Raw genomic sequence first — 13382 nt, 5'->3', positions numbered from 1 at the left:
TTCTTTCCTTCTCTCTTTCTTCCTGCTTTCCTTTCTTTTTTTCTCCACATTCTGTCTCCCACCCCACCCTCCAACCCTGTGCATCTCCCACCCGCCCGCCACCGCCCACCCACCGCCCCCAGTCCGCCGTGTGGCTCCTAGATTCTCCATCTTGCCCATGAGCCACGAGATCATGCCAGGTGGCAATGTGAACATCACCTGCGTGGCTGTGGGCTCACCCATGCCCTACGTCAAGTGGATGCAGGGGGCCGAGGACCTGACGCCCGAAGATGACATGCCCGTGGGTCGGAATGTGCTAGAACTCACGGATGTCAAGGATTCCGCCAACTACACGTGTGTGGCCATGTCCAGCCTGGGCGTCATCGAGGCCGTGGCCCAGATCACAGTGAAATGTAAGCAGGGCCCACAGGGTGGGGGAAGGCAGGTCGTTCCCCAGCTCTAGGCAACGGGTGGAACGGATAGGCGGAAGACTTCTGAGTTAACCATTCTGGTTTCGGTCATTTGTGGCTATGAAGGGGACGGTGTGATTCTGGGCCTGGCCCTGTGGAGCGAGGCATGGTCTCGCTCTTCTGAGCTCATAGTCCAAAGTGGGAGACACCCATGTAGCCAGGCTGCTGTGGTACAAGCCGGTTAGGACTGAGACAGGAGCCACGTAGCACCATTCAGACCCACAGAGTAAAGATCTCACCTCCCGGGAAAGCTGGGAGAAAGACTTAGAAGTTGAATGGGAATCAGCCAAAGATCGGCAGGGGGTGGGTGCTGAGCAGAAACAGGGGCTACAGATTCTCCTGATGTCTCCAGTTTGTGGTAAGATTCGGAGGAAAGTGCCCCCAAATATTTTTCTAGCTTTAGAACAGGGGCCAGCAAAGTACAGGCCACAGGCTGAATCTGGCCCTCCACTTGTTTTTATAAATGAAGTTATATTGGCACATGGCCGGCCATGCCCGTTCCTTCATGCCTTGTCTGTGGCAGAGCTGGAGGGTCTCCACGAAGACTGTCTGGGCCGCAAAGCTGAGAACAGCTCCTGCAGGGCCCTGTGTGGTCCGTTTGCCAAGCCCCGCTCCAGGGGCAGGACCGCAGGACGTGTCCGTGTCCGTTGGGTTGCTGAGGGATTGGATTCTCCTGGTGCATGCTTCCTAGGGCCTGTGTGGTATGAGATCTTGGCACAAGTGGGAGAGAAAGCCGTAATTATCCAGGTGCTAGGGGTGCGGCTATAAACAAAACTCTGGTCCCTGCTGGTGGTGAAAACATAAACCTCAGAGATACCCTCAGGGGGGCTTTAGACCTGAGCAGGAGTGGCTCTGGCCAGGGTGGTGTGGGGGGCTCTAAGGAATGAGAAGCAGCCGGCCACACGCTGTCGAGGGGTGGAGCATTCCAGGTACAGGGAACAGCAGGTGGGAAGTCGGAACAGACACAAGACCCCTGCGGCTGACAGTGAACCACAGAGAGAACTGGAGACCAGGGGCCATGTCCGTTTCCTTCAAAAGTAAACATATTTCTCAGAGCACAAATTTTTTAAAAAGTAAGATATTTTTGGCTTTATGGGCCATCTGGTCTCTGCTGTGGCCACTCAGTTCTGCCACCGTGTTGCTGAAGCAGCCATTGACAATATATAAGCATGGCCTTGTTCCAATAAAACTTTATTTCTATAAACAGGTGCCAGCTCTCAGGCTGTAGCTTGCCAGCCGGTGTAGAAGATAGGATGGGGTGGCTAGGCCTGTGGTCACTGCTGAGGAAAGTAAACCTCAGAGAGGGCAGCTATGTGGCTAAAAGTCACACAGCACCCCCTGTGCCTGCCGGTATGTGTGTGACTGTGCCTCATACCCACAGCCCTCCCCAAAGCCCCCGGGACTCCCGTGGTAACAGAGAACACGGCCACCAGCATCACCGTCACGTGGGACTCGGGCAACCCAGACCCTGTGTCCTACTACGTCATCGAATATAAGTCCAAGAGCCAGGACGGGCCGTACCAGATCAAAGAGGACATCACCACAACACGCTATAGCATCGGCGGCCTTAGCCCCAACTCGGAGTACGAGATCTGGGTGTCGGCCGTGAACTCCATCGGCCAGGGCCCCCCCAGCGAGTCGGTGGTCACCCGTACGGGCGAGCAGGCCCCCGCCAGCGCGCCGCGGAACGTGCAGGCCCGCATGCTGAGCGCCACCACCATGATCATCCAGTGGGAGGAGCCCGTGGAGCCCAACGGCCTGATCCGGGGCTACCGCATCTACTACACCATGGAGCCCGAGCACCCCGTGGGCAACTGGCAGAAGCACAACGTGGACGACAGCCTGCTGACCACCGTGGGCAGCCTGCTCGAGGACGAGACCTACACCGTGCGCGTGCTGGCCTTCACCTCCGTGGGCGACGGGCCCCTCTCGGAGCCCATCCAGGTCAAGACGCAGCAGGGAGGTGAGATGCCTGCAGGAGGTGCGGCCTCCGTGGGCGCGGTGGGATTCGGGGCCATCGGAACAGGAGGAGACAGTGGTTCAGTGACTCCGCTCCCGGCGTACGGCTGGCTGATCTCACCCGGAAGTAACCAAGTGGTTTATTTGTCCCATGTGGTGCTTTAAACACAAATTATTTTCATGCCAGCGTTTCAAAACGGGAAGTTGTCCCAGAAAACCCTTAATTTCTGGCTTCCCTTGGAAAGTCCAGTTTGAGAAGTCCATGGGACACCCGGGCGGACATGCAGATAGATCCCGGCAGCTGTGTCTGAGTTAAAAGGGGTACGGTTTCTGCCTGCCTCCCTCCCCTCCATTAACCGCCTGGCCGCTGGCTGCATCTGAGTTTGAGGACCCCTCTTCAGTGCACTCATTGGAGAGATGGGTGCCTCCTGTTTGGAAATCATAAGTGCAAAGTGCAAAGTGCTCAGAGGCAGTGGGCTGGTCTCCCCCTAGAGAGACCTTGGGTTAAAGGATGGGGTTGGGGGTGCAGGGCACTTAGGTATGTGTGGGTCCCAGCTCTCTGGGTTTCTGGTCCTTGGCTATGGGCTCAAACTTCTGGAACCTCAGGAAAACTCAGGCACCGGCCTAGGTGAAGGGGACCGGAGGGCTCATACAGGGTGCAGACCTGTGTTTCCAAATACCACCCCCAGTTTTTCTCTGTCATTTAATTTGGGGTGGGGGAGGGTGCTGGATCGATGTGAAAAGGGTTTTTGTTTTGTTTTTTTTCCACCGGAAGCAGAGAGGGTGGAAGACTTCAGGTGGACAGCTGAGAGCGAGGGGCAGTAGGGGGTCCCTGGGAAAACAGGAGAAGTAAGAATAGTGGAGAATATTCCAGAAGCATCTGGAGACAAACAGCCTTTGCTTCAGGGTGGTGCTGAGGTTCACGGGGCCCTTTCCAGGGGAATGGGAACCCCCAGTGGGCTGGACACACCGTCTGCACCCCGGCTGCCTCCCACTTCTGCTCCTCTCCCCACCCCCACCCAGTGCCTGGCCAGCCCATGAACTTCCGGGCCGAGGCCAAGTCCGAGACGAGCATCGGGCTCTCGTGGAGCCCCCCGCGGCAGGAGAGCGTCATCAAATACGAGCTCCTGTTCCGGGAAGGCGAGCATGGCAGAGAGGTACCTGGGTGGGTGGCTCCCCCTCCTCCGGGCTGCCCTCGGGCCTTGCTGGCCCTGCCTGCATTTCTCTCCTCCCCTGCCGCTTACCCCTATTTATTGCTAATTTTTCCCACATCCCATTCCTTATTTCTCCATCCGTCTCCATCACTCTGCGTCTTTCTGTTTCTGTCTCTCTGTGTCTCTGTCTCTCCATCTCTGTTTGTCTCTTTCTGCATTTCTCTGTGTGCCTCTGTCTCTGTCTCTCCATCTCTCTGTATCTCTGCCTCTCCGTGTCTCTGTGTCCCTGTCCCTCTGCCCCCATCCCCAGGTGGGCAGGACATTCGACCCAGCCACAGCATTTGTGGTGGACGACCTCAAGCCCAACACGGAGTACGCCTTCCGCCTGGCGGCCCGCTCTGCGCAGGGCCTGGGCGCCTTCACCTCGGCGGTGCGGCAGCGCACGCTGCAGTCCAGTAGGTGTCTCGCGGACCCCAACCTTCTCTGCCGGGGCGAGCCTGCCGCAGGGGGTGGGGGGCACCTCTGGCCCGTCCCCACCTCGCTCTTCAACCTCGGACACGTCCACCCGCACTGTGCCTTGGTTTCCCCACCAGTGCAGTGAGGGGTGGCCCCGGGGGCTCCCGTAGGCGGCAGCATCTCCATCTTCCGGACCTGGAGACCCAGAGGACGTGGTCTTATCCCTAGTTGGGAGTGGTTCTGGCCGCACTGCCTCTCCTCTTCCTGTCCTGGATTTGGGGCTAATTAAAAGGCCATGCTCTGCCGGAGGGGGTGTGCCCCACCCTTCCCAGAGGGCGTGAAGGGCACCTCCCCATGGCCTTTTGTCCTCTGGGACAAGCCCCCCATTGCTGAGATGGGGGAGGGGGTGGAGTGGGGAGTGCAGGCCCCAGGACAGGGCTCTCAGATGCCTGGAGTTCTGCGCTGTGCCCCCCGGCCTCCCCGTCACATGTGTCACCTTTGGCCGGAACGCTGCAGTGGGCTCTGGGCCGTGTGCCATGGCTGCCGACCTCCGTGCCTGCTCTGAGCTCCGGGCCTAGCCAGGCCCCCTGCCCGCTCTCTCCCTGCCTCTCCCTCCTTGTGCTCCCTCCTGTCCACTCAGCCGAGCCGGCGTGGCCCCCGCTGCTGTGGCCCCTCACCCCCACCCCCCTTCTCAGTCAGTCATGGTGTAGCCTTCCCAGGCCTTGTTCCGGAAGCAGCCTCGGAGTACAAATCTTGGAGCCCCCCTGGTGTGTGCACGCAGGGGGCCACGGGTCAGTTGAGAGTAACAGCACCTCAGGCCGGGGCATCCGAGCCTCTGGGATGGGGGCCTTGGAGACACCGCCCAGTGCCACCCCCTCCCCACTTCCCCTGCTGAACCGGGCGAGCAGGCGCTCGCACCCACTGGGTGTGTTTGTGCGTGAGGCGATCAGTGAGGGTGTCCTGTGGCTTGGGTGGCCACGTGAGAGGCTGGCACAGGTGCCACAAAGGTGAGTACGCGCTGGTCTCAAGCAGGTTCACAAAAACGGCCCAACCTGCGTGCCTCCCAGCCACTCTGGGCTGCACAGACAGTCCAGAGACCAAATCCAGCCCCTAAGACTCCACGCCACTGCCCAGGAGGCACGCCTGCCCAGAAATGGGGAATCTGGAGCCCTGTGCACTGCACCCCCTCCCGAGACATCACGCAGGTTGGGCTGGATTGTGAAGGAGGCAGCCTCCGTGGCTGTCAAGAAAGCGGCTTTGGCCCAGCCACGCAAACCTCTGGGGCGGCCCAGGACAGGGAGTGGGGAAGAAGGGGCTCCCTGCTTCTCACCGAAAGCTGGGTGGGCCCCAAGAGAACTGGCAGCCAAGACTCAGGGCCAGGCGTGCCTGCTCCCACCCCGGGGACTGCGGGCTTCTTAGGCTGAAGTCAAGGGTAGGTGGAGGCCAGACCACTCAGCCGTGGGTCTCCCCAGACACCGTCCCACTTTCCCGCCTCGTCGGCGCCAGGAACTGCAGCGTGCCCACACTGGGGGGCTGGAGCAGGGCTGAGGGCCCGCTTGCGTCCGGAGACCCACCCAGAGCTCGGTCTGGCCTTGTAGCTCAGCACTCCGCATTCCCTCCCTCGTAAGAAAGTCTTATAAGTTAGCAGTTGAAGAGTGGAAGGTAGGTAACCAGACTGGGAGTTTTCTGGAAGGCGTCTTTCTTTCTTTTATTATGGTTTTTCTCATCATCGTCACCATCACCGTTGTTTCTTATTTTATTATGGTTTTGGTTTTATTTTTCCTCCCCCTTTCTCAGCGAATCCATTCCTTCTGGCACATTCCTCGGTTGGTTTTTCTGCTCCTGCCTGATCCCCCCAGGCACTTTTGGTTGGGGTGGCTGGTCAAGAAATGGGGGAGGGGGCCCCCATAGTGTCTAATTTTGGAGGAGGGAGTTCTGGTGTTTCACTTTGAGGCCAGGGGTCATTTTAGTTGAAGTAAGCCATTGACGTGGCCGCTGGTCTTTTAGATCAGGAGCCTCTGATTCATCTCTGGGTCCCAGACCCCAGCACGGGGTTGCCCATAGTAAACACTCTATAAACAGGTGCTCAGTGAACAAATGGGGCTGGCATGATGGTTCCTGTGCCTTGACATTGAGCAAAGCCAATGACCTTCCTGGGCCTCCCACCAGGCGAGGCGGACCCTAGAGTCATGGACAGCTGAGGGAGTGTGGCTCTGGCCATCCTCAGTTGACCCGAGCTGATGAAGACACAGGCGAAAGTCTGAAGTCCCAATCTCAAGCCAAGACAGGCTGTGGACAACAGCTGAGCCCACCTTCGAATCCTGGCTCTTGCCACATGCCCTCAGGCAGGCAAGCGTGCTGTTTCCCGGGCTCGGTTGCCTCATCTGTAAAATGGGAGACATGATACAGGAAAGGCACCAGGATAGGTGGGGCCTGGCACCCACAGGTACAAAATGAATGATAATAGGAAGCCAGGCAAGGAGGCTTTGACACCGGTTCTCCAACCTGTGACATAGGCTGGGGGTGGGGTGGGGCGGGATTATAGTTCCAGCCACCTAGGGGTGCTTGAGAATTAAAGGAGGTGCATTGTGAGTCTATAAAGGGTATAGGGTACTAGTTGTGCAGAAAATGCACAGAACGTGAGTTTTATTACCAATCAGTGCCCTAAACACAGGCCCTGGAGGTGTTTAGGAGGTGCTAAACCCATAGAGTCTTCTGCTGAAGCATGTGCTTAATAATGTAGGAACTATTACTGTTCTTCAACAAAGCCTTAGCCTGCTGCCTGGCACACAGTAGGCACTCCCTAAATGCAGCTGCTGTTTTAAAATCCAAGTGTGGATTGGCACGGTGCTGTGTACCCAGTAGGCACTCAGTGAACAGGAACTACTTGTAGTTTGTAACAAGCTTAACCTTGTGCCAGGCACACAGTAGGTAACTGGAGCATGAAGTATGATGATTGATTATTCTTGGCACAATGCCTGGCATACAGTAAGTGCCTAATGAGTGGCACTTTCTTTAAACATGCTGGCCTGGCTCTAGGCACACGTAGGGGCTCGGAAGTGAGCCAGCATCATTCTAAAAGGGCCCCTCGCAGCTTTGGGGACAGTTTCAGCTCAAAACACGGAAGTGTTGTCTGCAAAGCTGTTGGCAGCATGTGTGCAAACAGTAGGTACTCAGTGAGTAAGAATTACTGCCATTTATATATAAGGTCCTTATGACAATGCCTGCCACACAGTAAGTACTTAATATCTGGGGACTACCATTATCCATTACTAACAGCATTTGACATACAGTAGGTGCTTAATTGCTCAAGCAGGGGCCTTGCGCAATACCTGGCACATAGTATGGGACTTATTATGTGAGGACTATTACTGATACCTGATAAAGCCCGTAGCACAGTGCCTGGCATGCAGTAGGTGCCACATAATGGCAACCACTATTTTTATCTTTATAGAGGACTATAATCATGCCCAGCCCATAGTAGGTGCTCAGGAAATTAGGCTTAGTGTGATCCAGGTATACAGTAGGGGCGCAAACCAGAATTATGATCTAGAAAGACCTTGGCACACAGTAGGTACTACATTTAGGCTGTGTTATCTATAAAGCCGTGAGCCTGGTACCAATATAGCAAGTGTACAATAAGCAGCACTTATATTGTTATTCTGTAAAGCCTTTGGCATGCCAACTGGCACACAGTGGGTACCTAAGATGGGCATTATTTTCTCTTGGAGTGAGGCCAATGAAGTGGTCCTAGTTGAAGTGAGCTATTGGGGTGCCTGGGAGGATAGGTGTTCAGTAAATATGTGATTTTACTGGTGTCCTATGAAGTTCTTAGCAGCATACCTAGTGCACAGTAGGTGCCCAATAAATGGGGCTTTTACTGCTATTTCCCTGGCACACAGTAGGTGTTTAGTAAATTAGTGTGCTTACTGTTATCCTATCCCTGTGCTGTGCGTGGAACATAGCAGGTACCCAGTAAGTGAGTTTTTGCTGTGCCTATTGGTACATTGTAGGTGCTGAGTGAATAAGTATTTTACTGTTACTCTCTGAAGCCCATGGCACAGTGCCTGGCACATACTAGATAGCCAATAAATGTTTACTGTCATTCTGTCCTGATGGCGTGCCTGGCACACAGTAGGTGTTCAGTAAAAAAATATATTGTTATTCTATGAAGCCTTTGGCATGGTGCCTGGCTTATAATAGGTGCCAAATAAATGGGATTTTTATTGCTATCCCAATTGGCACAGTACCTGGCACATAGTGGGTGCCCAATAAATGGGGCTTTTACTGCTGTCCCTCTTGGCACAGTGCTTGGTGCATAGTAGGTGCCCAATAAATGGTTTTTATTGCTATCCCAGTTGGCACAGTATCTGGTGCATAGTGGGTGCCCTATAAATGGGGCTTTTACTGCTATCCCAGGGTCACTGTGCTTGGCACACAGTAGGTACCCTATAAATGTGGCTTTTACTGCTATCCCACTCGGCAGTGTGCTTGGTGCATAGTAGGTACCCAATAAGTGGGGCTTTTACTGCTATCCCACCAGACACAGGGCCTGGCACGCATATGGTGTGCTCCATGGGGACTGTGGCTGCCCTCTACCTGAGGCCTACTGTGTGCCAGGTGGGCGCAGCCCTGGGTGGTGAGCGCAGTGTTCTTGGCCAGCCCTCCCGGCCCCCATCCCCACCCACCCATCTCACCTTTGGTTGACACCCGCTTCTTTTGGGTTCGACTTCTCTTTGGTTTGGTTCTGTTTTGTTTGTTATCATCTTCTTTTTTATTTTCTCTTTCCCATCTTTTGTTTCCCCGCCCCCTCCCCACCCATCCCGCCTCCCTTCCCCACCCCCCACGCTCTCCCCCCTCCAATAGAGCCGTCAGCCCCCCCTCAAGACGTTAAATGTGTCAGCACGCGCTCCACAGCCATTTTGGTAAGTTGGCGCCCACCGCCGCCGGAAACGCACAACGGGGCCCTGGTGAGCTATAGCGTCCGCTACCGCCCGCTGGGCTCGGAGGACCCGCAACCCAAGGAGGTGAACGGCATCCCCCCGACCACCACCCAGATCCTGCTGGAGGCGCTGGACAAGTGGACAGAGTACCGCGTCACGGCTGTCGCTCACACAGAGGTGGGACCAGGGCCCGAGAGCTCGCCCGTGGTCGTCCGCACCGACGAGGACGGTAAGCACCAGGCCCAGCCCGGCCCCCGCCTCGGAGCCTTCTGTCTCTGCAAAACGGGGCTCGCTGTTGGCCGAAGGGGACACGCCGCGGTCATGAGAGGGAGACACGAAGTGCGCAGGCCTTCCGGGCAGCATTTTTCTCTCTGAGCCTTGTGCCTGGGAAGTTAAGCTGGCAGCCCCTGTATTTGGGTCCAGTGGTGGAAAACCGTGGAAACGGTGTAAGAAATAGCAAGCAGCGATTGCAACACATAAGGGCCCCTGACCCCAGAACTCTAGCTTTTGGACTCGGGATTAGCCGGGACCTGCAGCTTCCTCGATTTGGGCCATCCCGCCCGCAAAGTTTGTAGACGGCCGCATCCTCGTCAGGTTTAGCAGGTGGCTCTCCAGGGGACAGACCCTGTTTTGCAGCGCTGGCCGGTTTCTGTGGTGTAAGTATTTCCACCACGGCCAGTTTCAAACTAGAAAGTTTTCAGCTGCAAAGGTGTGGCTTTCCTCCAGTAGACTTTAGACGGGGTAGAGGCTGAAGGTATGGGGAGAAACCCCCCAGTAAAATCGCACGCCCCTTGGTTCTGGGAACCTCGTTTGCTTTCCCAGCCATTGGCCTAGAAAGGTCGGCTGGCAGCCCCATGTCATGCCCTAAGCGTGGGGAAGAATTGAGCAGTGCTTCCTGCCAGGCCTCGGGTGGGGGCTCCGACCTGGGGGCAGGTGAGAAGGGTCCCGGGTGCCAAGTGGGCTGGCCGCGTGTTGGAGTAAGTAGGAGCCACGCAGCTGGACCGCCCAGCTTTGCCCTGCCCTGTGGTCACGGAGTCAAGGCTCTGGGCCTCTGCTTCCCCATCTGTAAGGTGGGAGCTCCTACCAGGAAGAGGTAGTGCGGGATGGAGGCAGTGTGGGTCAAGCTCGCGGAACAGGGTGCGCATGGCCCGCACGCATCACCTTGTGTGGCCCGCTCCTGGGCAGGGCCCCTCCCCAGGCTGTGGGAGGCGTGCACGAGGCATGCCCGCCCGGCCAGTGGTGAGTGCTCAGACCGCCCAGGGACCCCGCAGCCACTCGGCGCCCCAGTAACGGCCCCGCCCGCCCCTGCCCTCCCGTCCCCGCCAGTGCCCAGCGCGCCGCCGCGGAAGGTGGAGGCGGAGGCGCTCAATGCCACGGCCATCCGCGTGCTGTGGCGCTCGCCCGCGCCCGGCCGGCAGCACGGCCAGATCCGCGGCTACCAGGTCCACTACGTGCGCATGGAGGGCGCCGAGGCCCGCGGTCCGCCGCGCATCAAGGACGTCATGCTGGCCGATGCCCAGGTGCGCGGGGCGGGCGGGGCGGGCGGCCCCCGCTGCTTCTCTCCACCTGGCCTCCCCGCTCACCTCCTCCTCTCTCCCCTGCCGCCTCCTCCCGCGCTCAGTGGGAGACGGACGACACGGCCGAATATGTAAGTAGCGCCACCTGGCTACTGCCGTGCTCCTGCTGCGGCCGTGCTGTGCTGTGACCACCCCCTGCACGCCCCTCCTAAAGGGTCTCCTCCCCTGAGCCCCGGCTGTGCACCCAGTTAGGGGCTGGGGCTTGCAATCTGTTTGCAGATCAGGCCAGTGGGACTGGGAGCCTGACCCAGACACGAGGGAAAGGCCTGGCCCGGTGGGGGTGGGGGGGAGGGGCCTCTGTCAGCCCACTTACCTGGGGAGCCCCTACTCCTTAGGCTCACGCCTTCCGCTCCCCACACCTTTACTCAAGTGATTCCTGCAACTCTGAGATGCCTCCCCCACCGCCGTAACCCTCCACTCCGCACCATGGCCTTTGGTGGACACAGCTGGCCGATCAGAACTGGGTCATGTACCAACCCAGCCTGACCCTCTTACACCCAGCTCAGCTCCCCCCCTGACCCAGAAATTTCCCTCAGGACAAAGCGTCCACTTCATTCTGGCCCTTGAGGGATGGGATGGGTCAGTGGGCCCAGGGTGGGAAAGGAGGCCTGCAGTGCACCGTGTCCACCCCTCCAGGCTTACCGGGAGGCCCTGAACCAGTCAGCATTGCTGTGTGACTTTGAACAAGATGCTGCCTGTCTCTGGGCCCCTAACACAGGCCACAGGCTTTTCTGAGAGCCCCAAGTTTGATGTTAAATTGACCCCAATGCCACCTGCTCCCCCCAGCCCTGAGTCCTGGGGAGGCAGTTCTCATGTGGTTCTGGGTGAGCACCTCACTCCCACCAAGACCCCAGGAGGGACTGAATGTGAGGCTCAGGGGCAGGAGACCCCCCCCATTTGTGCATCCCTCTTCCTCCTCCTCATGCTCCTGACCTAGGGCCACCCCACAGCTCCCAGGCATGCCACACCATGTTTGTGGGTGTGCATGCGTGGGGACATGAGCACATGTGTGACTGGAGGGGCTGTCTTTGGGGGGGTGTGCAGGTCGGGTGCTGTCGTGCAGTGAGTGTGCCTGAGTAAGCGGCAATGGCCTGTGTGTGTGCCCGCTGTGCGTGGACCCGGGGCTGGCGCTCAGGGGGTGGCGATGACAGACAGAGGACAAGCCCCACTTCCCGGGCGTCAGAGTCCGCGTGGGAAAGGGGTGGTCATCAGAACAGGACACAAACTCAAGTCTAGTTGCAGCTCTGGTTGGGGCAAGGTGTAGATGGCAGTGTAAATGCTGAGCGCTGAGCTCTCGGGGTTGGGTGGGTGGGCGGGTACAGTCCTGATTTGTAGAATTTGCCCATTTCCGTGGTGTAAATATTCTCGCTACGTTGACTTCAAGCTAATGCTGATATGCGAGTGCTCGTGATTTCCAGTCTCCTACCGCAGAGACAGGAGACCTGGTAACTCCGTGAGCAGAGATAGTAGTTAACAAAACGATTAGGAAGGGGTGCGTTTTGAGTACTTACTATCTTTGTCTTTTTTATTTATAAGATTATATGTTACTTTTTAATGCCAGCTGTTTAATCCTGGCTCACAAAATTCCTGAAAACGTATTAGCTCTCCCGAGCTGGTCTAGGGAATCTCCAGCGTGCTGAGGGGGTGACAGCCCAGATGAAAGCACAGGGGGCTTGGTCAGGCCTGGTGTGTGGGAGGAGCAGCCAGGAGGCCCCCGTGTCTGGGGCAGAGTGAGTGAAGGGGAGAGAGAGGGGAGGGAGGGAAGGCAGGAGATGGGGAAGGTCATGCAGGGCCCGCTGGGCAGTGGGGGAGATTAGGGTTTTTACCTCCAGGGAGGTGGGAGCCCTGGAGGGCTGTGGGCAGGGCAGGGGAGGTGACGCGGGTGCTCACAGGCGCCCTCTGGTGGCCACTGGGGGAGGCCAGGCTGTGGGGCAAGTGTGGTAGCTGAGGACAGGGGGAGGGGGCTGCACTGGCCCAGGCGGGCAGTGACGACGTGTCAGGCTGTGTGTGCCCATCAGCATGGACATGCTGCAGATCAGGGTGTGTGCATGAGCTCGTGTGCACGTCCCTGCCCCCAGGCCCTGCCCCACGTGTGCATGGGGAGGAGGGTGGGGAGGGCTGCCCTCAGCCCAGGTTGCGCTGCTGACTGGCACCCCCCTGCCCCTAGGAGATGGTCATCACGAACCTGCAGCCTGAGACCGCCTACTCCGTCACTGTAGCCGCCTACACCATGAAAGGCGACGGCGCTCGCAGCAAACCCAAGGTGGCAGTGACCATGGCAGCAGGTATGCGGGGCCCGTGGGGGAGCGGGTGCACCAGGCAGAGGGCACAGCGAGGGCAAAGGGGGGGAGCTGCTCGGGAGGGCCTTCAGGGCTGGCACAGCCCAGCCCTGCCTCCTCCTCCTCACCCACCGCCTTGCCAGCTCAGCCCCCGCCAGACGGAACCCTCTGCAGCTCTGTGTCCCGTGCCGCCTTTCCCTGTGCCCGGACTCCCGTCTCAGGGCTGGCGGGCTCCTCCCCTTCCTCTGGGAGGCCTCCCCCAGCACAGCCCTGAGCACCCTGGGTGGGGGGTTGTGTCTGACTCCCCTGCTGCCCCATGACGCCTCCTCTCCTGGCGGCCCTGCCTGAGTTTCCCCTTCTGGCCCCTCCATTCAGTCCCAGTGGGCTGTTTTCTCCCCCGAGCCGAAACAGCAGTGAGGACAGAGGCGATGCAGAAACATACAGGGAGAGTGCACATGGCAGAGGGCACAGCCTGGGCGAAGGCTTGGAGTGGGGAACCGGTCTGGTGTGTTCCAGGGACTCTCAGTGCTGTACCTCTGACCACATAGTGTGACATTCAAGGCCG

The 13382-nt window shown here is 58.2% G+C and overlaps 1 protein-coding gene across 10 annotated transcripts in view; it reads left to right on the top strand.

Annotated features, from left to right (window-relative positions):
- PTPRS (protein tyrosine phosphatase receptor type S) overlaps positions 1-13382 on the top strand; it is a 90445-nt gene that overhangs the window by 62673 nt on the left and 14390 nt on the right. For 4 of the 10 annotated variants that reach the window (XM_073220485.1, XM_073220486.1, XM_073220488.1 and 1 more), the window contains exons 7-14: positions 123-392; positions 1831-2412; positions 3432-3565; positions 3873-4017; positions 8885-9190; positions 10288-10481; positions 10583-10609; positions 12706-12823. In XM_073220485.1, coding sequence (XP_073076586.1) covers positions 123-392; positions 1831-2412; positions 3432-3565; positions 3873-4017; positions 8885-9190; positions 10288-10481; positions 10583-10609; positions 12706-12823 — 1776 coding nt within the window. The remainder of the gene's footprint in view (positions 1-122; positions 393-1830; positions 2413-3431; positions 3566-3872; positions 4018-8884; positions 9191-10287; positions 10482-10582; positions 10610-12705; positions 12824-13382) is intronic. The other 6 variants (XM_073220489.1, XM_073220487.1, XM_073220493.1 and 3 more) reach the window with 4 other exon arrangements.

This window comes from Manis javanica, chromosome 13 (genome assembly GCF_040802235.1).
Source record: "Manis javanica isolate MJ-LG chromosome 13, MJ_LKY, whole genome shotgun sequence".
In the NCBI taxonomy this organism is placed as follows: domain Eukaryota; kingdom Metazoa; phylum Chordata; class Mammalia; order Pholidota; family Manidae; genus Manis; species Manis javanica.
The sequence above is the reverse complement of the archived record's forward strand: the minus strand, read 5'-3'. Positions and strand labels throughout refer to the sequence as shown.